Source organism: Cynoglossus semilaevis, chromosome 20 (assembly GCF_000523025.1).
Source record: "Cynoglossus semilaevis isolate Cse_v1.0 chromosome 20, Cse_v1.0, whole genome shotgun sequence".
NCBI classification, from domain to species: Eukaryota; Metazoa; Chordata; class Actinopteri; order Pleuronectiformes; family Cynoglossidae; genus Cynoglossus; species Cynoglossus semilaevis.
In genome coordinates, this window is record NC_024326.1 from 2,502,612 (window position 1) to 2,526,381 (window position 23,770).

Genomic DNA, 23,770 nt, shown 5'->3' on the forward strand with positions numbered 1-23,770 from the left:
CATTTCGGTACCGATTGTGGTACTTTGTGTTTGAGAGAAAATGATGACCTCACGGTTTTCCAAATCCTGTGCTCAAGGGGAATAACTGGAGCGGGGACATGGCAGTGTGTCAGGGAGGAAATAAATATAGAGAGAGAGAGAAAAAGGAGGGGGAAGACTTTAGTTTTCTGGCTGCCATTCCTAAAAGGAAGCAGGAAAGTGGAGCACGAGGAAAACAGAGAGCGTTAATGTGGACGTCCGTGACTGGACAGGAGGAGGGGGCTAGTGTGTTTGAGTGAGTGAGTGAGTGTGGGGGTCGAGACTAGAGGAAAGGAGGGTAAGTTATGTGGTGCTGGCGAGCAGGACAGCATGTGTACGCCAGAGAAGAGTTAAAGAAGGACAGTGTTTATACGAACATCTGGGAAGAGACGCAGCACAGAGCAGAGAAGACATGACGTGTACTGCTGTAGTACTCTGGAGGACAGGCACTCACTGTGAGTCTAAACAAGTCTGCAGCTCCAATAAAACTATGTCACCTTCTACTTTAACACTCTTCCAAAGAGCTTGTCTAGTATGTCATAAAATCACTCTTTGACTACAAGTCGTTTTAAAGCAAGAACATTTCCCAGAATGCAATAGAACTATGAGCCATAATATGGTAATTTCCTTGCCATTTTGTTTAACATAAACATCTGAAGACAAGAACGACTAATACCGTGTTTTTCAATCTTGGGGTCGCGACCTCACTTTCAACATATTATCGTTCTTTTTAAATTATGATTAGAAGGTCTGTACACAATCTCAAACAGCTTTCATGAAAAATATCTGAGATGCAGATCGTGAGGAACGGCTGTGATCATGTGACTACTGTAGTGTACACACACAGACACACACATATCTGCAGCCATAAGGCAGAGAACAAACACTGATGCTCCACTGTTATGCCTGAGTACATTGTGCTGCAGCTCTTTACCACCCTTTACTTTGTATGCAATGTCCATAGCCTTATAAGGAAGAGCTGTTACAGTGACTGGGTAAGACTGTCACACAGACACACACGCATGTTTGACATCTTGCTGAGCACATAATATATGACCAGGGGCTTCTGAACTCAAGGTGGTGGGGTCGACGGACATTTGCAGAAAACTCTTTTTAAAAAAGAGACTCAGCTGCCATTAAAGCTTTCTTGTTTAGGTTTAACAGTAAACTACCATAAACCCAGGCCAAATACAGTGCTGGTTATAGATGACAATAATATACCAACAAATATACCAAGAACGAACCTAGTGCTGGAGAATATGGTGCAGTAGCTAACCACAGCCAGGATCACTCTCACTCTCAGTCACACCGAGTGTTACCTCAGGTTCCGAAGTGGTGAATAAGAAGCCTTTGCTTCACAGTGACAGACTCAGTTCTACAAAGTCACAAACGGCTTGTTTGTGTCTGTAGGTTAGAGTCACGGAACACCTGACTGTACGTGTTTGCTCAGTTAGGTTGGCTGGAGACACAGACACTTGAGTCCACAGACGTAAGCATGTGCGTACATACAAAACACAGAGCTTAGGTGTTTTTGAGTCGTCCTGTTCTCTGACAGGAAAAGGAAGGGGAGGTCTGCTAGTCTGGCAGACCAGGAATGGGATTAGAAAGGGCAGGAAAATGTCAACGCTTTGTGTAAGTATTGACGTCCAAATAACAAGCTACGATCTACAAAAAACACACTGATTTTACAAATGTTTATTCACTAACGATGAGGTTGATGATTCAAACACAGCAGAGAGGCCTGCTACTCTGAACTGATAATATTCGCTCATCCTCATTTTTCATTAAAGACACCGTTTTGACCACACTGCTGTTCTCTGTTCTACAGAGTTCCCATCTGGCTCTTATAGACATGCTGATGATGGCCTACACTGTGGAGATGGTGAGTGTGGAGAGAGTGATGTCCTGCATCGACAGGTGCACCTCGGCCGAAACCTCACACATGGACGGACACATCCAGGAGCTGCCTTATGACACGGAGGACGCAATCACGACCTGGATCAATAAGGTACACGTGGCTGTAATGACGTCTATTCATTTCAAAATCCTAACGTCTAAGTCATTATACACAGGGTCCTCGGTCTATGACAGTTCAGTGTTGAACTGATTTTTTATTTATTGTACATTGTTTAATACTGTATTTTCCTTGGTGTCATTCACAGAAATAAGGGAAATGCACAGATGACAGTATGTCTGTCTCCTGCTCTGAGCAGTGTTGGCTGATAGAACTTTTGGTCACTTCAGGACAAAATGTTCCTATCACTGTTTACACACCGACTCTGAGCAGAAGAGTATCTGTAAAAATAATCGTTTTACAGAATTAAACAGAGCCAGTAAAGAGATCTTTGAAGTTGTTTGTATAGTGCGGTCCAGCCTCCAGTCAGCTGAGTGCTTCAGTATTAGGTTACAGTTACATTAAGCTGCAGGTTGATAATGGACAAAAAGTGATGAAAACCTGTCTCTCTGATGTAAGGAGACTTTTGTTCCTGGTTCTCCATTCCACCCTGAAAGTTAGCAATGAGAATGTGAGTGCCTGATAAAAAATGTGAAATCTGAAACCTCTCTCTCTCTCTCTCTCTCTCTCTCTCTGTGTCTACAGGTGAATGAACATCTGCGAGATATTCTCTTGGAGGAGCAGAAGCTGAGAGACGCTTCCCTGCAGGACTCAAACGGAGCAACACATAAAGTATAAATAAATCTTTTATTTGTTTACCACATAAATGGCATACAGTAAATATTCAAAAATTAAGTCTATTTAGTATCAGTTCAATAGAAAACTTAACCTGCATCTAAAACTTAGATCTTGTCTTTTCTACTTCATCTATATGAGATATGAGAGGAAATGCGTGACATTAATAGGTAAAGTAGAAGAACAGATGAGCGTAGTGTCAGGCCAGCTGCAGGGAAAATGTTGGCAGGAGTCATAACCTCTGCTGTTGCTGAGTAGGAGGGGAGAACATGCATGTGACAAACAGGCGGAGGAAAGGGGGGAAATTGAGGAGGGGGAGGCTGGAGGAATGGAAAAAGACATGAAGACAAAAAAAATGTCAGCAGTCAGAGAGACTGTACTGTCATCTCTGTTTTTATGTAACGTCCATGTGAAAACAGTACAGTTCAGTGCATGAGGTCTAAGGTCACAACCCTGTCTATTTATGTAGTGCAGCTTTTGTCCTATTGGGCAAATATATCAATGAAATTAACAACCAGATAAATACAAACATTTTAGAAGAGATAAATACATTTTCTGCATAGTTAACACAGCCAACTGAACAGGAAGTGAGCAGAACTTTTAAATATATTACTGTATAGACATATTTAAGAGTATTTGAGTGGAGTATCAGATCAGTTTCAACGTCTGTTTAACAGGAAACAGGCAAGACCCAAATGCAGCAGCAGACAGACATGGATCAGGTGCAGGGAAAGTTTATTTTAGCAGTCAAAACTAGAATACAGCACAGTCACATGGAAAACTGGGCCAGGCAGGAACCAACACCAAGCAGGGATACAAAATTAATCACAAGAGCAATAACACGAAGCAAGACATGAAGCATGGAACAAAGAGCAAAATACAACGCAGCATGGAACACAAGGCAAAATCCAGAAACATAGCACACAGCATGAACACTACTCCACCAATACCAACCACACACACTGATGACCCACAGAGGACTGAGGGCAGGGCACCAGGTGACAGGAGTCAGACTAATGAGGAAGGCACAGGTGAGGGTGATGACACTGATCACCACAGGCAGGAGAGGAGGGGGACGGACAGACAGACCTCACATGAAGACAACCATTGGTCTATGTTTTAGACAGAGAGAAAGTGAGAGAGCCATCCAAGATTAGATTAGTATAGTTTGTGTTTGTGTGTGTGTTTTTGGCTGCATCTCATTTCATAACTATAAAGGGTTTAATGAATTTGTTCAATCAGAGGCTGTGTTTACTTTATGCCAGTCAGCTGATCTGACATCACTCCCTGTCATCAACTACAACAGAGGACTATTCACTAACACACACACACACACACACACACACACAAGATCATTCTTGGTAAATTCAGTCTATTCTGGACTAATGTGAAAAATCTTCAGCCTTATGGTCTTATGACTCAGAGTGTGTGAATGTGTGTGCTCACACACTGAACCTCTGTACGACTGACTAACTACAGTCTGTTGCTTTGGTTACTAAAGTTATTACTTTGTTTTTCTTCTATTTTTGATTTTTGTATTCCTCTGTCTGATAATCATGTAAACATGTTAAGAAAGATACTAACTTTTCCTCCTGATGCGTATGTCAGTTTAACATGTGGACATTAATGTATATCAAGATGACTTCTCCAACACTGTTTCTCCAATGGTGAATTCTTCTATAGAGACATTTATTAGTCGTTGTCCCTCGGAGTTGTAGCAGGGAAACTGCCGTTAGCCCTAATGCCTTTCCCACTCTCTCCTGTTGTTCTCCAATCATTCTTCACCATCAAGTCTCCCAGCAAATGGTACTGGAGATTAGTACCTGTAAGTCATTCCATTCTGAAGAAACCCTCTTCATCACCCTTCATCCTCCAACTCATTCAATCCCAGCTCTGCAACCATCAACTTCCTGATGATGTTATCCAGTTTGCCATGCATGTGGCCCAGACAAAATCCCAAACCCTATAACGGTGATGCTTTTATCAGGAGCATAATAATCCCAGTACGAATATTTTATAATCATTACTGTAAATTATGTTGTAAAGACAGAGATATTTTTGGTTTAAATCCTCATTTATTTAGCCTTAATAGTGAAAGTTTAGCTTAAAATGTTGAACAGGTAACTGGGTGTTTCTCTTGCTTGCTAACAGCAAACATCAGAATCCTCTTCCACTGGCTATTACCCTTAAATAAGGATTGTTTCCGTACGATCAGAGACTTGTTTAACCCTTTAACCCTGACTTTTGAACTCACCCACGTTGGACTGGATGGTCTTTGCATGAAGTGAATCCCATGCAGTTTCTAGCATGTCCTTTGTGCCTAACCCTCACAAACAATCGAACCAAACCAACAATATTTTAACGATCATTTCTATTTAATATGATTGAAAAGTCACTCCTCGGTTTTTATTTGCATGATGCATCATTTGAATAAAACCCAAACAACATCCCTGGTTGCTATTGTGTGCGTGATTGTCGTCGATGACAGCACCAAAATGCGACTAAGTGTTGGAAACGTTTTTATTTCAGGCTCGCTACAGGAGGGAGTACAACCAGCAGCGAAACGCTCCTTCACTCCCCATGGTGGACAACCTGCTTAAGGACAACACAGATGGGTGTGCCCTCACTGCCCTACTGCACTTTTACTGCCCACAGGCAGTCAGACTGGAAGGTAGGCTCAGTCTGCAACCACACGCTCTCTTTATTCACTGCCCACGCCCATTTTAATTGTGTTTTTTTTTTCAAAGAACAAAAACAGTAGAGTCAGTACTGAATGGTATACAGAGTTCTAACCACACCGTGTCCAGTCTCAGCTGGACAGCACAAAAGACTCTCTCTTTTGGTGTCACTGCTGGATGGTCAAAACAACGACACTGTTTCAATTACTTTTTTTGTGTGATCTTAAAGTACGACACATTCAGCTGATCGTAGACGTTATTTTTTCTTGATATTTGTGAGAGAAGACGTGATAAACAGAGAGAGACCATGTAGGGCGGAGATGATTTAGGGACGTAGATAAACACGGAGAACACAAAGCAATAAAGGCTTGTTTTCTCTCCGCTCACCCGCACACTTATTTCTAAAAATGTCCTGGCCTACTGTAGGTTCAGATGGTGAAGGAGAACGGTTGGAGGAGCAGCTCACTGCTATTTCTATCATAAAAGATATTTGCAGTTATGCCAGGAGGCTCTGGGGATTGATTGTAGTCCACAGGCAGCTCAGACACATGTGGACCAGATGTGGAAGAAATGGGTTCAGCGTCGTTTCAATGGCCGGCTGTAAATCTTAATTAAAAGTAAATGATTATAATGTGTGGTTTCCTGTACATTTTCCATTCTTTGTCAGATATCCTACACATTCATGGGCTGTCCTCATGTACAGTACACGTCAGGGGATAAAAATCTTGATGATTCATCCAGAAGGAAGTTTAAAAAAAACCTCTGGGGAATTCAGTTCAGCAAAGATTTTAGCACACTCTAAATCAACTACTACAAAAATAGCAGGAGGGAGAGTCATTTTCTCCTCATCTCATTATCCATTTTTAAACATAAACGTTACGCCTTATCTTTCTCCTGCCTTCCTGTCTGGCCTTTTCTCTCCACCCCACCCTTTGGTGCGTTTGTGACCCCTCCCGTGGCTGAGCAGATATCTGCCTCAAGGAGACCATGTCATTGGCTGACAGTCTGTACAACCTCCAGCTGGTGCAGGAGTTCTGCAGGAACAACCTCAACCATTGTTGCCACTTCAGCCTGGAGGACATGCTCTATGCACATGCATCCATAAAGGTAGGAGCAACGGTATTTACTGTAGATATCAATGGAAATGTACACGTTTGCAGAACTACTCACAAAGAAAATTACCACGAAGATAGAAAAATAATAAACGTAACAAAAAAACCTCAGAAACAATAGTTTTCAACTGCATATTGTCTTTCACTAATTATACTAAAACAAAAAAGATAAGAAGTCCTTTATTCATCCCTCAATGGAGACATTCACTGCATTAACAGCAGCAGAGTATAGTACAGGGTATAAAGAGTTAAAGTATAGCTTTGTACTGTAGCAGCTGAACCAGCAGTATGTTGCCCATCAGGTGTTTTATTTGTTTTCCGTCCTAACCAACAGCTGACAAAACGTCAGCTCCTGGGTGGTGTGCTTAAGCGCTAGTGGTACTGGACATGTTTTGAAACGTAAAAAAGTTAAATAGTTAGTTAACCCCAGCCTGCTAAGGTAATCCCAGCCTCCAGTCTCTGCTGGCTGGTGAACAGTCCAACACTTAGTGAGGTCTGCAGGACATTACAAATGGGCAAGAATGAGTCATGTGAGGAAAAGTTTGATCACGAATGTGTGTGTTGCAAGCCCTGTCGTCAGTGGCATATTAAGTATGTGTGTGTGTTTGTTACTAGGCCAACAATTCTCCTTCCTCTGTTCCTCTAGACAGACAGAGCTCAGAGGACATTCCCAGTTCAGAGCCGTCACTGTCTGTCTCCTTTGTCCTTGGCCTCATTTTATTTTATCAAACAACCAAATTCATAAACTTCAGGGACACCAGGACTGCTGACTGAGTCGGTCTTTAGGCAGCGATCTGCCCGTTTGTTTCAGACTCATGAAAGCTCTACTGTTAAGCATCTCTGTGCCCTCCTGATTGTACAAGCAGCACAGCCAGTGTGGGGCAAAGTATGCAAAGCGCGTGGGTAGATGGGTTTTAGATTCAAGTCACGCTCCAAACTGACTGGGAGTTACCGTTCTTGAAAACAACACTGCAGAGTTTTTTGTTTTAAACTTTGCACTTGTTCTCTGTTTCTCTCTGTTTCTTCTCTTTCACATTTTCAGTGTTTTCACTGTTTGTGGAGGTTTGCAGTGTGTCAATAGTGCAGTGAGTGTATTGATCCTGCACTCTGGTAATAACACAACTAGTGCAAGTAAGAGCGAAATGGTCATGAAGCTTCTTCAGCCTTTGGCATTTTGCCCATTCACCAGAAACTGGCTCCTCACTGAATCTTAATTAGACACTGTGGGATTTTTTGCAGCATTGTAAATATAGAATACAATAAAACTAAAAAAAAAAAAAAAATAACCTTAATAAACCAAACAGAGCAAAATCAGCTCTCTGTATGTAGGATTAATAAACTGTCGTAGAAATAGATGTTAAAAATGTTTCACAGTAGCTGTAAAACCCTGTCCTGATTTTGTAGCAAAATCAGCTCTCTGTATGTAGGATTAATAAACTGTCGTAGAAATAGATGTTAAAAATGTTTCACAGTAGCTGTAAAACCCTGTCCTGATTTTGTGTCAGTTTGACATTAAACAGCTGTTTGGCAGAAGGAAACAAACAGGTGCGGCGGTGCCCGTTCACTCACACCTGAGCCTGTTACCAAGCAACAGTCATCAGGCCCTGACCTCACTGATCTGTCAAGTTACGCTTTTAGATCATCATCTCTATGGAAACACGAGGAAAGAAGAGAAATGATTCAAAGACACCGATTTGGCTGATGACTTAATTAAACTCTGTGTGTGTGTGTGTGTGTGTGTTTTACAGAGTAACTATCTGGTCTTTATGGCTGAACTTTTCTGGTGGTTTGAAGTGGTGAAGCCCTCATTTGTTCAGCCGAGAGTCTTCAACCCCAACGGTACACTGACAATCTCACAATCATTATATCAACCTGTGTTTTTTTTTTACAGTATTTGTGATAGTTAGAGCAGTGGTACAGCTTAAAACTGAATGATTTTGTTGTTGTCTTATTTTCTTTCTTGTGCAGTGTGTGAACCAGTGTCCTTGAAAAACATGGCCCCTGTGTCCAGTCCAGTAAAACCGAGTTTTGCAGAGAGAGCTGAGAGCCCAGAGAACATCTGTGTGGATGGTAAATCGTAAAAACAATCCTGACGCTGATCTCGGTTATTGCTGTTTGCAAAAGTCCCTAATCTGCCCATCTTGGAGATTAGGATGACGACATAAGTAGAGTTTGCTGCACAATCATAAACTATTCATAGGAAATGGAGGTGAACGTCACTGAAGGACTGAAAAGAACAGTCTTTTCTGCAGGTGGTTTCATCAAAACTTCCACATTAGTAGTTACTGAAGCGTTAAAAAACAATCAGATGCCATCTAGTGGTTGCATTACAAAGATGCATTAGAACTAATGTCCTCTTAATACATTCTAACAACAAATAGTTATTGGTAAACTTGGTTAGGATTTATGTGGTTGAACATTTCCTCTAATGTTCTGTAACTCTGCCATGGTTTTTGACAGGTAACATGAAGCGATCTACCTCCATGTCCTTCGTAGACGGCTGTGTTGGGACATGGCCCAAAGAAAACCGGTCAGTATGCGACACCATTAAGCACTTGCAGAGCGTTTTAATTTTCTGTTTTATTATTCTCCTGTCGAGCTAACAGTGAACTCACTGCCTCCATCAGCTCCACCAGTCGTGGGATCTCCTTCGAAATTCCTCTGGACGGAGACGCAGCCGTGCCACCGTGCGAAACTCCCTCACTCAGGGGTATGACACGTTCAGCCAGCAGCGATGGTCTCGGGTTCAGAGCTCAACATGCATCTCGAGGAGGCATGAAGCGCCACCTATCTCTAATGCCGGTCAGTGTCAACGGCCAGAGCAGACACATACCAGAGGAAGAGGAGGATTTCAACTCCCGTAAACCCTTGAGTCGGACCAATACTTTCTCAGTCAAGAACCAAAGAAGGTACAGCTGAAATGTTGACATCATCAAGAGGATAATTTCATTTAGTCAACGTTTATCCACACATGTAAAGGCTTGTTAGGTACATTTAGACTGAACCTGTCTTCAGCTCTTGCTCCTTTGACTCTGTCCTCAGGTTCTCCAATGGAGTCCTCCCAGACAGCAATCACAGCTCTGACCATCATCATACCAACAACATCAGCCCTTCAACACCTCCTAGTATTGAGGAAGCGCTGAAGATCATCCACGACACAGAGAGAACTCACGCTAGTCTTGGAGTTGGAGAAGAGGACAATGGGTTCTTTCTTCACGGTGCTGAGCCTTCATACCCTCCAGGAGACCGTGGTCAAAGAGACAACCCCGGTTGTGCTAAAGCTCGAGTCAACGACCAGGACCCTAACTCACTGTCCACAGATGAACTGGACACTGGTATTAATGTGAGGACAGAGGACATCCAGAGCTTGGACGAAGATTCCTCCTCACTCAGAGACTATTCAGATATTGACCCAGACTGTGAGACCATGACCAGGTCATGTCCCCTGCCTGAACAGACAGAGAGACTGAGAAATGGGGAAGGAGCAAGACAACCGGTTGTTGACTCTACTCATGAGAGCAAGAGGACAGAAGGTGAGGAACAAAGGAGACCAGGCTCCAGCTCAGCACCTGTTCTCCACAGATCCCACACCATAGGCTCTACATCGCCCTCTGTTGGCTCTGGAGGAGGTATGGTGCGGATGACCAGCTTCGCAGAACAGAAATTCAGAAAGTTGGAGGGAAGGAGTAGTGGAGGAACAACACCAGAGTGCCCAGACTTACCATACGCACAACAGGAAAATGCTTCTCCTCAGGTTTGTGATGTAATCTGTGTCATGGACACTGTTTAAAGCTGCAGCAAAGTCAGGTTGTCCACAATGTTTCCATTTTACCGTAGATCTCTACACCTCCACTGCCGATCACGTCACCTTCTCCAGTAACACCTTTGCCCAGAGACCCCTCTCACCTCCTGGCCTCAGAGATGATCCAACTGAGGATGAAACTGGAGGAAAAACGCAGAGCCATTGAAGCTCAGAAGAAGAAGGTAAAAATGTGTGCAGGAAAAGGATCCCATTTTTTTATTCCAGATGAATTACGATTAATTTGCAAAAATGAAATCAATTCAGTCGTAGTGTAATGTGCACATTAAAAATGTAAAATAAAAAAGTGCAATGTGTATTTTTGCAGCGTTAATTAATTAATGCATCTTTGTAACATTACTTGCCCTGGTAAAAATACACTGAGCAGGAGAGAGTACCATCTTCATGTTTCTTTAACTACCGTCCAGGTGGAGGCAGCGTTCACTCGCCATCGCCAGAAAATGGGTAGAACAGCTTTTCTGAACGTTGTGAGGAGGAAAGGAGTGGTCGCTCCTCTCAGCTCTCCCTCAGGTGGAGCAGACAGACTTTCATCAGACTCATCCAGTCAGGCCAGCTTGGACCGGGCAGAGAGGTGCAAACCTGATGGAGCAGCTCCCAAATCTCCTGTTGAAGATGTTGGAGGTATGAGGTCCAGTTTTGTTCTTCTTAAAAGTTCAGAAACAGGTGACAAATGCTGGATATCTTATTGAAAATGACTGCTGTGAAGTAAAACTCAGTGACAGGGAGTCAGCAGCTCAGGTCGTCTAACAGACCTATTCTTGAGATAATAAAGGAGATGAAGATTTGAGTGTTTCTGTGAGTGACATTTAAACTCTGTCTCTGTTATTTGGATGACACAGGTGTAACTCCAGGAGAAGTCGACTTGGCTGATTATACTCGCTCCATTGAGAGGCTGAATACGTCACTGGGTTTCCTGCAGACGGAGATGCAGCGTTTGGCTCAGCAGCAGGAGAGGATCATGGCTATGAAGGAGCAGCAGCATCAGGCCTGGGTCATTCCACCTCCTGCTCCGTCTCCACACAGGTGTCAGATCATGTCATACACATCACCAGATGTAGAAATTAAACCTCAGTCATTCACTTTAGCTTCTTATTTATCACGGCTGATGTTTTTTTTCACAGGCAGCTCCGTGAGTTGCGCAGCAGCAGCGTCGCAGGCCGAGGCTCGGTGGGGTCTTTGTCTCCCAACCTGTCCTCGTCTGGCTCTCCCTGCCCTGTCAATCGATCCCCTGCTGGCATTAAGCGGCGGCCAGCCTCGTTTCACGCCAGGACACCTCGGAATCCACGACCGAATGATCTGAAGGTGATGCCCTTAAACCGTATGATTAACACGCCCACCTCTGTGGACAGCCTGCCCAGACTGAGGCGTTTCACCACCAGCCAAAGCCAGCTCAGCTCCTATGATTATTTAGACCACGACATTGGCTCCAAAGAAAGAAAAGACAGCATCAGCAAAGAAAACACAAACGAGAAAGACGAGACAACAGCAAAGGAGATCACTGGAACTCCTCGGCATCCTGCTAAAGACACTGCCAAAGATAAGAGAGGAGAAAAGCAGGAGGAGAGGAGAGAAGGTGACGAGGCTCAGTCGAAGACTGACGTCAAACAGGCAAGAAATTCACTAGGGTTCAACAAAAAACCAGAACTACATCAGCCGATTTCTGAGGCCCAAGGAGTTTCAGGCAGACGGGTCAAAGGAGCGTCTCAGAACGGGAGAGACCTGGTAGAGATCCCTTTGTCTGGGCTGAAACCCACAGAGGGAGATGCTGAGGAGAAAAACCTTGATGAAGATCAGAAGATGTGCTGTGGATTCTTCTTCAAGGTGAGCAGCCCAATTCTGCATGGACCGTTCAAAGGTTTTAATTCAAAGGTTTTTACTCCCGTGTTATTTTGTCTGTCCATCTCTAGGATGATGTGAAAGCCGAGGAGGAGATGGCAGCAAAGAAAGCAGCGCTGTTAGAAAAGAGGCAAAGGAGGGAGAAGGAGGCGCAGGAAAAGAAGCAACAGCAGGAGCTGGACGCTGAGCAGAAAAAGGAAGCTGCACGGTCTGTCTTTCTTACTGCTAACGTGAACACCAAAGAGACTGTAAGATTCTTTAAACCGGGAAAAATATATTAAAAATGTATATTTTTATTTTGTTTTTTTAGTCTGAAAGAAGAGGAGGAGCAGCAGAAGAAAAATGAGGAGAAAGACAGGAGAGATTACATTAAGAATGAATATCTGAGGAGGAAGCAGCTTAAACTGATGGACGACATGGACGAAGTCATCAAGCCTCGGTCCGGAAGTCTGAAGAAGAAGCCACGCCCCAAGTCAATCCACCGGGACGTCGCAGATTTATCTACTCCCCGAGTAGGAACGGCAGGTCAGCAGCACCCGAACCATACACACCAAGATGTTCTATCACGACGTCTCATCCCTGATTTGACCTTGTGTTTCTGTCACGTCGCAGGAGCTCGGCCAAGAGGCTTTTCAGTGTCAAGTGTTTCTTTGGCTTCTCTAAACCTGGCCGACAACAGCCGAGACCAGCCAGACAACAGAAAGAACAACAGGTAATATTTCACTCACTGCCCTGATCAATGCACTGATTCAGAAGTCTGACCGTAGTCAGAATTTCTGTAAAAAAGGTATTTGGTTGTAATCAAAAACCCTGTATTGAAACAACTCATATTAATTTTCTGTCCAAGGACAGTGTGAATCTGTATAGCAACAACTAAGGTTTTTCCATCACTGCAGTGATTCTTGAACTGTGGTACACGCATACCAATTGTGGTAATTTAGCTCCCTCTGGTGGTCACCTTGAGATCATGATTTTTTTTTTAAACTTGGAAATAGTGATGTAAAAATGAAGGGCTCAAAAACACTGCAAACTTGTCTAAACCTTTCTCCTTCTCGATTGCCTTTCTCTTTGTTCTTTCTCTTTGAATCCATCCCTCAGAGGCAATAAAATAGTTTCTGCTCAAACCCCGTTCTTTCTAAGTTCTCCCAAAGAAAGAAAGGGAAGGTCAGTAACGCTGCAAACAGAAGTGTCTCCGCAGAATAAATGTGTACATGCTGGAGGTGTAGTTGTGGTTTTGACTGTAGTTTAGTTTGCATTTCTTCAGACGCCCTCTTATCACATACTCTCACTCACCAGTGGCCGTGGTGTCAACAGTAGGACAGTTTCATACACAGTAAATCCCATCATTGTAGAAAATTAGAGCTGAATCCACTGCAGCTCTTCAGCTTTTGCGTTTTTATGTCCTTAGCTTTGCTCGCTTCTCTGTGCTGCCGCTTTGTGCCTAAAACTGATGTTTGCTAAGCCATGTGAATACATATACTGTAGACTGTGCTGTGCTTGACTGAAAACGCTTATCTGCTGCAGTATGCGTGTGTGTGTACAGTTCAATGTAAGGCCCGATAACAGGCGTAGTTTGGAGTTTTGAGTCACATTCTCTGACCTTGTTTTGCCACAACCCTCTGTGTGTGTTTGTCATCTGTGTTTGTGCACGTCTCACTGTGGAATCTTTTGCTTTTTCTGTGTGTGTCCAATTCTGTTCTGTTGTCTGTGATTGTGTCCGCGTCATTTGTCATTTATGATCGTCTCCAGGCCAGATTCTGCAGAGGGTTTTTCATCCTGTCCTTCAGCTGGCAGTCGTAATGGAGAAAAGGACTGGGAAAATGACTCGACCTCATCGTCCACTCCCTCCAACACCGAGTACACAGGTGTTAATGCAGTTCCCATTTTCAAAACTGCGTCGTTTGTGTTCCTATTTCTATGTCTCATTAATGCACGTTTTCTTTTACTTCCAGGACCCAAACTATACAAAGAGCCCAGTGCAAAGTCTAACAAGCACATCATCCAGAACGCCCTGGCTCACTGCTGTCTGGCCGGCAAAGTCAACGAGGGCCAGAAAAACAAGATACTTGATGTACGTTCAGTCTTAGCATGGTTGAGTGACATTAAGGGTGCATTGGACGTTTAGAGTAGGACATTTGGATTTCACAGGCTACACAAAAAGTGATTATTATACAGATTCATTTCAAAAATCCCCCTAAAAGTACTAGTATAGTAATTATTTCCAGAACTGGTGACATGCAAATATAAATATCAGGGTTGACAAGACTCCTTATCACTCTCTACTGTTGGATTATTATAATAATCTATCCAGGAATTGGTCATGATTAATAGTGTTTGTAAACAACCACGATTAATTGGGATTATTTATTATTTCAGACCTGTTTTTATTAGCCTTGTCACAGGATAGCATCCTTAAGACATTGACTAGCATGATAATGCTAGAAGGATGAGAGTTTGACAGAACGGGTCCACTGTTGCTTAGCAACAATAATTCACAGTGTCTGCATTAGATGAAAACTAATGACGACTAGTTTGATGTGACTCTGTTGGTCAGGTGTAATCTTGCTTGACAGCATGCCTTACAGGTCACCAGTTAATACAACAGTAAACATTCTGAAGAATCCAAAACAAACCTTCATTCTGACAGAAGCTTGATGTCTAAGACGGTCTCTATGTCTATGCAAGGAAAACAAGGGCACTCACTCCAGTCTACATGTACAGATCTCATTGATCTGAGGAGAAACTGTTAGCACTGGCTTCATCTCAGAAGAACTTTAGAAGAACCAAAATAAACCTAACAAGATTGTTTCCACAATCTTCTACAGGAAATGGAGAAATCAGAGGCCAACATCTTCCTGGTGCTGTTCCGTGACGCTGGCTGCCAGTTCAGGTCTGTGTACACCTACTGCCCAGAGACTGAAGAGATCACCAGGCTGGCCGGCATCGGCCCTAAGAGCATCACATCAAAGATGATCGAGGGCCTCTACAAGTACAACTCAGACAGGAAGCAGTTCAGCTTGATCCCTGCCAAAACCATGTCCGCTAGCGTGGACGCTATCACCATCGGCAGCCATCTGTGGCAGGCTAAAAAACAGGGGACGCCTAAAAAACTGAATCCCAAGTAGTTCCAGATGATTCGCTTCTCTGGAAAAAAAAACGGATTTGTGAATTTGACTTTTATTGAAGGAAACTGTGGCCCCTAAACTGGAATGTAGAACACAAGTGAGCTTCTCAGACAAACAGAGCTGTGACTGTTACACTCTGGACTAACCTAAGAGTGTGTGTGTGTGTTTGTATATATGTCAGCATGTGTATCAATGTTCTTGTGTGCCAAAAAAAGAAGGACTTTTGGTGGAGCGATGCCTTACCTGGTTGAACCACTGAAGCACTGAATGATTTTTTGGATTCTGTGTGTCGAACATGTGTGGCCTTATGTTTGCTTTGTGTCACATGGAAGTGTGTGTCTGTGGCATTTTGTCAGCGCCTGTTGAAAAATGATGTTGTAGTACAGGACAAGTTGTGTGTGTGTGGGAACAAATTACATTTCCAGGGCCATTTAATCTGATCTGTGATCAGGTCAAAGCAGCATTTTTTATATAAGTTTTGCTGCTGCACAGGCATGTGTGTGTGTGTGTTCAATTTCTTAGGGTTTTATCTTTTTATTTACACATGACTGAAAAACACTCATGGATATTTGTATGTATGTGTGTGTGTGTGTGTGTGTGTGCGTGAATGAGAGAGAAAAGTAAAGTGCCATGCAGAGTGAGGAAAATACCTCAAGTGGTTTGATTGCAGTAAATTGCAGTAAAGTGTTAAATGTTATGAGATTATTGAGCAGATGGAAACCCATCCAACAACTCTGGAAACATAGACAGTATATTAAAAAAGGACCAAAGTCTGTGGTTACAAATGATCATCAAAGTGAGGCCCTGGGCGGAGTCCAGCAGAAGCTTCACTGGTTATGAGAGTTATTATTACTATGAAAGGAAGTCAAATGTTAATGCAGGTTTTCTTCAATAGGTCATCATAGGTCAATTCGTACATCTGATTCCATTTAGAGGAAAACAGACCATAGAGCACAACAGGAGAATAATTTGACAATACTACTATATGACAATAACTACTATCTTCCCTCATTCCCTTTTCCACCTGTGTACATGGGTTTCTTCCATGTAATTTGGCTTCCTCTCTGAATCCACCTATTGTTTAGTCAAGTTGACTGTAGTGTTGTGACTTTTTTGATAAATTAGTACAGGGACTGGTAAACTTATATGAAATATGTAGAAAACTATTTACTATTAACTATTAACTATACTTTTTCTCTGATAGTTCTTGATAGACAGTGACCATCGTATTCACTTCAGTGTCTTAAGTGGTTTGTTAGTTAAAACAAAACATTTGAGGTCTTCATCAAACTGTTTGTACTACTTCTACTAAAGAGAAACCAAAAACGATTTAACGATTGAAACAAGGATGGATGGTCCTTATTATTTTCAACGATTGAAACCAGCGAACAAGGATGGATGGTCCTTATTATTTTTTTTGACTTCCTCTCATGTAAAATGACTTCCATAATCCAGTACTTGGACTCCAGCTCTAGGTTCTGGCCTTTACTTGTGCAACTGTATGCCTTGGTAAGTTTCTGTTAAACAGTCTATGTCTGGAAAGAACCTCTCCCTAATTTATTTCTGAGCATATTTTAAAAGGTAAGGTATTTTAGTTTTTATTTGCAGAAACCTATTTTACAGAAATAAGTTAATTCAGTTTCTATAATGTACAATACAGGTTACATTCAAACAGAACTTGTAGTAGCTTTTAAGTAGCTTTTTAGTATAATTTATCATGTATATGTTTGAATGTTGTAGTCATTTTTGGTGGCCTCTGTGCTACAAGTGTGGTCACTCAGCAGTAACACCTGTAAAACTATCATCACTTTTAGTATTAGATGGAAATTCCCACACTGTGTCATCCGTCGGTGCAATGACCCAAGAGTTGTTTCAATGTAAAGTCGGTGTGTGCAGATGGTACAGTCACGATGTTATTTTTAACTCAAGTGGATAACTGTCTGTGCTGTCGTCTGGAAAAGACACCGCTGTAAATAAACACATCCATCTACGACAGCACTTAAAGACCCCCGTCAGCCATCAAGTCTGATCAGCCTGTTACTTTACGTTCACATTATTGTCACATATGCGTTAACACTGTACAGATATATTTTGGCATAAAGAAGTATTTTTTGTAACAATCTGTTGGAGGCGTGTGCTGATGGAGCAGTGGTGAGAGAACGAGAGAAAGGTCTTCACTGAAGCTCTTTGTGAGGCATGGTTGTGGTGGTGAATGCATTTCACTCGAACATTGAGAAAATCATACTATTTTTTTCCAACTCTGGGTTTATTTTCTTTATAAAAAACTGAATATTCTTAACTGTTCACGGATATTTGTTGTTGTTTTTTATTCCTTTGAGCTTTATTAAAATGCAGGCAATCAAACAGACCTCACCCTGTCTTGATTATTTTCTGTCTCATCTCATTTACTTCACTGATATTAATTTTCTTGTGAAAGATTTACATTCCGGGCAATCAGGAGGTCAAACAACATACATGTACGTGTATGTGTATTTAGCTACTGTGAATTACTGCATAATAACAACAGTCATTCAAAATGGCCGACTCTTGAAGTAAACACACAACTCATTCTGCTGAAATTAAAACAACAACTAACATCATGTCATAATAGAAAATCTTTCTTCTATGACCCCCTTGTACCACATGACCCTGTTATTGGGATCACTTTAATAAACAGCACATCCTGATTCCAGATTCCAGAAAAAGCTCAGCATCTCTAATTAAACACTGATTACACACTGAAATTACAACCACAGACAGTGACATGGATGAAATACTGTATGACACAATGGTAAATATAATTACGAGGCTAGATAAAGACTATAGTCACACCAGGCTAGTCTGTTATTCCATATCTCTTTTTGGCTGTTATGAGTTTTTATTGTCTAGTACTTCATTGAACAGTTTGGTCTTTGTGTCTGGTTGAGTGTTCTGTGGGACGTCTCTCAGGTGAAACAGACAAACATAGGGGCTCTGTGACTCCCACTGTGTCAATATTGGTGCTCAGCTGGCTCCTAACAATCCATCCCTGACAGCTCGAAGGAGGGAAACATTTGCATTTTCTTTTGTCATGATTCACAGTGGGTCTCAGATGGAAAACCAATGGTCCCTAAGGGTCTGAGCTGTGGTATTAGTGTTAGGTTTCAGATCAATTCATAATAAATACTCTAACACACTACATACACAGAATTATTTTTTGTTGTTGTTGCAAATTTCATAATTATAATATTGTTTTTTTGCACCTCACTGACATTTTGCTAAAGAAAATTAAGCAGTCAGATAGCAGCACATCAACACAAACCCAACACTATACACATAAATATGACAAACTACATGTAAGCAGATGGATGGATGGAGTTCTTCTACAAACAGACAGCAGCAGCAGTATCAGGGCTGGGCACTATCACCAATATCATCATCAGACTACAGCAGTGAGAGCCAAAGAAAGATCCAGTTAGAAGCAGCAGCAGGAGGAGGAGGAGAAGGAGGAGGAGGAGGAGGACTGACGGACAGACACCACAGCACAACACAGAGCCGTGCGGTCGTGACAGCGTCACAAACAGCCAACGGGCAGCGTCTTTACCCCATGTATTATTAGACACAAGGTGAGTTCTGTTACGTTCATCACTGGTTTCGTTTTTTGTGTCGTTGTCGCTGATATTAAACACCGAGCTGTCTGTCACTCTCACCCCGCCCGTTGTCCGGCTAACCAGCGGAGGATGCTTCTCCTTAGCCCGGCGGCTAAAGCTCCCAGCGCCCCCTCCTCACCGCCCTTATTAGCCTGCTCTGTCTAAGCTCGGGCTGTAAATGACCTTGTTTTGTATTTAGCGGTAATCCCGACGTTGGTGTGTTTTGTTAACATTTATAAACAGCTTAATCCTCTAACATCAGTGGACACAGTGTGGCTTAGTGCAACTGTTACATTAGCCTCGTCGTTCTGACTGCTAGTAACTGTAGCTCAGCAGCATTGCAGTGTACAGTCATCTGTCAACAACAACAATGTAAACATTATTTTACCTTTTAAAAAATATTTAAATAATGTATGTAAATGTTTGAAGCCTGGACATTAAATGGCCGAGGATGCTTCCAGCAGACAGTGGCCACGGTCGTTAGAGGAGGAGGACAGACTGTAAACACAGCATGTGTTGCTGTGGTTCACACCCTGCAGGCTGAGTTTGCTGTCAACGCAGTTCTGAATGTTTTCACTCAGATGTTTCTCATCAAACCAGTGTTGTCACCGGATCCAACCACAGTTCCTTTTAGTTGACTTAACGAAGAATCAGTGCAAAAATAAAACACACATCGAACAACTGCAAATAATAGTCATTGTACTAATGCTGCCACTACTACATCTCATAAAGGTAGTAGTAATTACAGTATAGCAATACCAACAGTAACAGTAACAGTGCAGGTATATGATGAAAGAGTCATTATTCCATCTGAATAGATTCTTAAAGTTTTACATATAGGCTTCAGTAATATTAGATTGGTTATCAGGAGCTCACATACAGCAGAATCTCTCTTCATTATAATGTAATTACTTAAGCCTCAGGTTCAGAACAGTTCATGTACTTACAGTATTTATTTTTTCACTCCTACAGCCATAGAACAGGCAAACCCAGGATTGTTGTTCTAGAACAGACTGTACTGCTCAGCAGTTTATTTTTGGACACAGAAGGAGGTGTTGGTCGGATTTGGCAAGTTTTTACGTTGATGAAACTTGTTCTGCCTGTGGGTTATACTCTTCAGAGAGCCTCTAGTTATTTTATCAGATTCACATACCTAGGTGTTTTTTTCAGTGGCTGTATCCAAAACGTATGGGCTTCCAAGGATTTCCATTGAAAAATCCAAATTTTCCCAGGCCTCCAGACTGAATTAGAACTGACCCTGTTCTGTTTGTGTTTTCAGCCCGTCGTCACAATGACAGCGGAAGAAACTATTAACGTGAAGGAGGTGGAAATCATCAAGGCCGTCCTGGACTTTCTCAACTCCAGGAAACTGCACATCAGCATGTTAGCCCTGGAGAAGGAGAGCGGCGTCATCAATGGACTATACTCCGATGACATGCTCTTCCTCAGGTCAGACTTTCAGAGTAACAGGCTCAGTCCCCATTCTGATCATGGCCTTCTCAGGTTGCAGCTCCGTGTGCCGTGGCACACGAACAACAGCCAGCAGGCAGAGTCAGCCGTCTAGTGTTTCTGCATCAGAGATAGTAACACTGCACGGATGCTTTGGACATGAGTGATTTCCTGAAAGTCAGCCAGCAGTGCATCATGTGCACTGTTACAGTTTTATCCTGAAAGTCCCTGACAATGTTTTTCTCTTCTCATGTTCTAACACTACATTGAAATAATGACATTTATGAATAATGACAAGTATTTTCATCCTAAAATGTTGTAGGCAACTGGTGCTGGACGGGCAGTGGGATGAGGTTTTGCAGTTTATTCAGCCGTTGGAGTGTATGGACAAGTTTGACACAAAAAGGTCCGTTTGGAGCACCGCTGTGTTGATTTTTATTTGTGTTTATCGCTGGCATTAATGTCATCAATGTCCATGTTTTATGCCACAGATTTCGCTACATCGTCCTGAAACAGAAGTTTCTGGAGGCTCTGTGTGTGAACAATGCCATGTCAGCCGAGGATGAGCCACAGCATGTGAGTAAACACAGTGCTTTTACAGCTGCCCAAATGTACGTCCTGTTGTCGGGTCTTCATACTGTACTCTGCTGCTGTGTCACTGACTGTTACTGTTTGTTTGTAGCAAACAAAGGCTCAGTCCTGAAGTAAGGAATGAAGGAATGAGAGCCAATGTTTTCAGTACAACAGCAGATTACCATAGCTGTTTGTCTAATTCTGTTTCCCTGATGTGGAACAAAAGACAAAGACATGAAATGTATGTTTTATCTTTTACAGTTGGAGTTCACTATGCAGGAAGCAGTCAAGTGTCTTCATGCCCTGGAGGAATTCTGTCCTTCCAAGGATGATTACAGTAAACTATGTCTGCTCCTCACACTGCCCCGTCTCACAAACCACGCAGAGTTTAAGGCAATGATTTGGCTTTTTTTTTAATATCAGTTATGACTAATATACATTGTCTTCAAAATACTGGAGAAATGTTTTATTTCCTGCCTTGGTTCCCTTTAGGACTGGAACCCGAGCACAGCCAGGGTGCAGTGTTTTGAGGAAGCCTGCACGATGGTGGCAGAGTTTATTCCAGCCGACAGGAAGCTGAGTGAGGCTGGATTCAAAGCCAGCAGTGACCGACTCTTCCAGCTGCTTATGAAGGGAGTCCTCTATGAGTGCTGCGTGGAGTTCTGCCAGGTTTGAAATGCTGTCCATACAGTCGTACAGTATAATCTGTCACTGTTAGGCCCATGCTTAAGTTGCTGTCGTTGTTTTGAGCAGAGTAAAGCCACAGGTGAGGAGATCACAGAGAGTGAGATCCTCCTGGGCGTGGACATGCTGTGTGGTAACGGCTGTGACGACGTCGACCTCTCCATGCTCTGCTGGATGCAGAAACTCCCTCAGAGCGCCTTCTCCTGCGCCTTCGAACAAAAGCATCTCAACATTCACGTGGACCGCGTGGTCAAACCCGCTAAGACTGGCTACGCTGACCTCCTCACCCCTCTCATCAGCAAACTGTCTCCGTATCCGTCCTCCCCACTGAGACGTCCTCAATCTGCAGACACCTACATGTCTCGGTCCTTGAACCCAGCCCTGGACGGTCTGTCCTACGGTCTGTCTGGTCAGGACAAGAGAGCCAGTGGTGGTGAGATAGTGCCGGGTAAAGGAGTCTCTCCCATGTCCCACTCGTTTGCCAATTTCCACTATCCCGGAGCAGGACAGAACCTGAGCAGGAGTCTCATGATGGAGAGCTCCGACTGCCACAGCATTTTTGAGGAGTCACCTGAAACGTAAGTCCTCCAAGCTGGTATTAAACCTGCTTAAAAACTGGGGAAATCTCTGTGGGTTTGTAATATATTAAAACCCTTTCACGTCTTTCAGATCAAGGACGGAAACTCCTGTGGACAAGATGCTGAGTTCAGGTGGAGCTCAGAACCTGCGTCCTGCCTCAGCTCCAGGTGAGGACGCACCACCTGCTGGCTCTGCTGACAAGGACGAGGTAAATGTCACTGACCTTGCCTTTTTTGACTTGTTAGACCTGTTTGTACACCACACATTACTGAGCGAGTGCTACACTTTCTGAATGGGCGTTTCTTACAGTCCCTGTCGAAATACAGTTTTTAAAGTGGTCTATATTGGCCAGGTATAGACAGTTCGTGCCCTCGTGTTGATGCAGTTTATTTCTTTCTGTCTCGTGCTTATTATTTTGGAAAGCGTGTGTGTGAAGTTAGATCTCAGCTCCTCCAGACTGTTGCCACAGAGACATTCAAAGAGACCAAAAACAGAAGCAGACTTTTTTGTGGCTTCTGTGATCTCGCAGTCTCTTCCCTGCTCAAGCTCTCTTGCCTTTTTCTCCGTCCTTCACCCCACCCTTTTGTCAGCTTTTGCCAGCGCCCCTCCCCTTTCTAAACATTGATCTATTCTCATCAGATTTCCAGGAGAAGACACAGAGGGCAGGGAGGGGAAGTGACCCGTCTGTGGCTCCAGTCTCACCCTCCTTCCTTCTCACATACTCAAACTGAACAAAAAAGAACAAAGTGATTACAGTCCTGTCCCAACAGTGGACTAAAGGAAAGCCTGCAAAACGATTTCCAATCTTTGATGAGATAAAACCATTTGTGCACGTTCCATTAAAACATGTTGGTGGCAGTATCATTTTGGGGGCAGTTTTTCTTTAACTCACACCGGGTCCATAGTCTGGATGGGGAGAATCATAAACACTTACAATCTCCAGCCCATAATCAACACAATCATCCAGGATTTGAGTCAGAAAAACATCGACCTGACCTTTGACTAATGTTTGTTCCTCAGCTCCGTGACTCCACGGAGAAGTACGAGGAGTTCTACCGCCAGCGTCTTCGTGTGCAGCAGCACCTGGAGCAGAAGCAGCAGCAGAGACAGATGTACCAGCAGATGCTGCTGGAGGGAGGAGTCCAGCAAGAGCCTCCACCCAGCGACATGCAGCACAGTCTCACAGAGAAGTTCCTCAACAGGTACAGACACGATGGGAAAAGTCTTCTGTGAACTCTGATTGTCAGAGTAGTAACGTTTGGTTTGAGTTCATTAAACCTCATGGCTGTTGATGTTTACACACAATAGGGCTGCGGCTGCTGAAGTAAGACAAGTAGGTTGTTAAGCTGTGATAATGATGGCTCTCATGTGTCCCTCAGTCCTTACTGAACCATCTGTGGCCTAACACACCTCACAGGGGACAGACGAGCCTTGTGAGGTTTTTACACAATGCAACATCCAGGATTCACACTTCCAAAAACCCAAAACATGGACCTTTACACTCACTTAAACCACATCTGCATTCACAAAATGACAAAAAAACAATACGGAAAATTTGCTTTTCTTCCTTTCTTTTCA

At 43.0% G+C, this 23,770-nt stretch overlaps 2 protein-coding genes across 3 annotated transcripts in view; both read left to right on the plus strand.

Annotated features, from left to right (window-relative positions):
- camsap2b (calmodulin regulated spectrin-associated protein family, member 2b) overlaps nt 1–16,426 on the plus strand; it is a 23,776-nt gene extending 7,350 nt beyond the window's left edge. The window contains exons 3-22 of one of the 2 annotated variants that reach the window (XM_008333851.3): nt 1,847–2,026; nt 2,618–2,704; nt 5,237–5,378; nt 6,353–6,492; nt 8,246–8,336; nt 8,466–8,567; nt 8,958–9,027; nt 9,125–9,406; nt 9,540–10,251; nt 10,335–10,481; nt 10,725–10,938; nt 11,157–11,340; nt 11,439–12,138; nt 12,225–12,361; nt 12,464–12,678; nt 12,766–12,865; nt 13,252–13,317; nt 13,903–14,018; nt 14,106–14,224; nt 14,979–16,426. In XM_008333851.3, the coding sequence (XP_008332073.1) occupies nt 1,847–2,026; nt 2,618–2,704; nt 5,237–5,378; nt 6,353–6,492; nt 8,246–8,336; nt 8,466–8,567; nt 8,958–9,027; nt 9,125–9,406; nt 9,540–10,251; nt 10,335–10,481; nt 10,725–10,938; nt 11,157–11,340; nt 11,439–12,138; nt 12,225–12,361; nt 12,464–12,678; nt 12,766–12,865; nt 13,252–13,317; nt 13,903–14,018; nt 14,106–14,224; nt 14,979–15,278 (4,104 nt within the window). In that variant the 3' untranslated portion in view covers nt 15,279–16,426. The remainder of the gene's footprint in view (nt 1–1,846; nt 2,027–2,617; nt 2,705–5,236; nt 5,379–6,352; nt 6,493–8,245; nt 8,337–8,465; nt 8,568–8,957; nt 9,028–9,124; nt 9,407–9,539; nt 10,252–10,334; nt 10,482–10,724; nt 10,939–11,156; nt 11,341–11,438; nt 12,139–12,224; nt 12,362–12,463; nt 12,679–12,765; nt 12,866–13,251; nt 13,318–13,902; nt 14,019–14,105; nt 14,225–14,978) is intronic. The other variant, XM_008333852.3, reaches the window with a different exon arrangement.
- A 253-nt stretch (nt 16,427–16,679) lies between these two features.
- The window catches only part of wdr47a (WD repeat domain 47a), an 11,088-nt gene continuing 3,997 nt past the window's right edge, over nt 16,680–23,770 (plus strand). Inside the window, exons 1-9 of the mRNA XM_008333857.3 lie at nt 16,680–18,883; nt 20,187–20,356; nt 20,679–20,762; nt 20,848–20,932; nt 21,191–21,322; nt 21,422–21,598; nt 21,683–22,191; nt 22,283–22,400; nt 23,213–23,394. Of these exons, the coding sequence (XP_008332079.1) occupies nt 20,199–20,356; nt 20,679–20,762; nt 20,848–20,932; nt 21,191–21,322; nt 21,422–21,598; nt 21,683–22,191; nt 22,283–22,400; nt 23,213–23,394 (1,445 nt within the window). The 5' untranslated portion in view covers nt 16,680–18,883; nt 20,187–20,198. The remainder of the gene's footprint in view (nt 18,884–20,186; nt 20,357–20,678; nt 20,763–20,847; nt 20,933–21,190; nt 21,323–21,421; nt 21,599–21,682; nt 22,192–22,282; nt 22,401–23,212; nt 23,395–23,770) is intronic.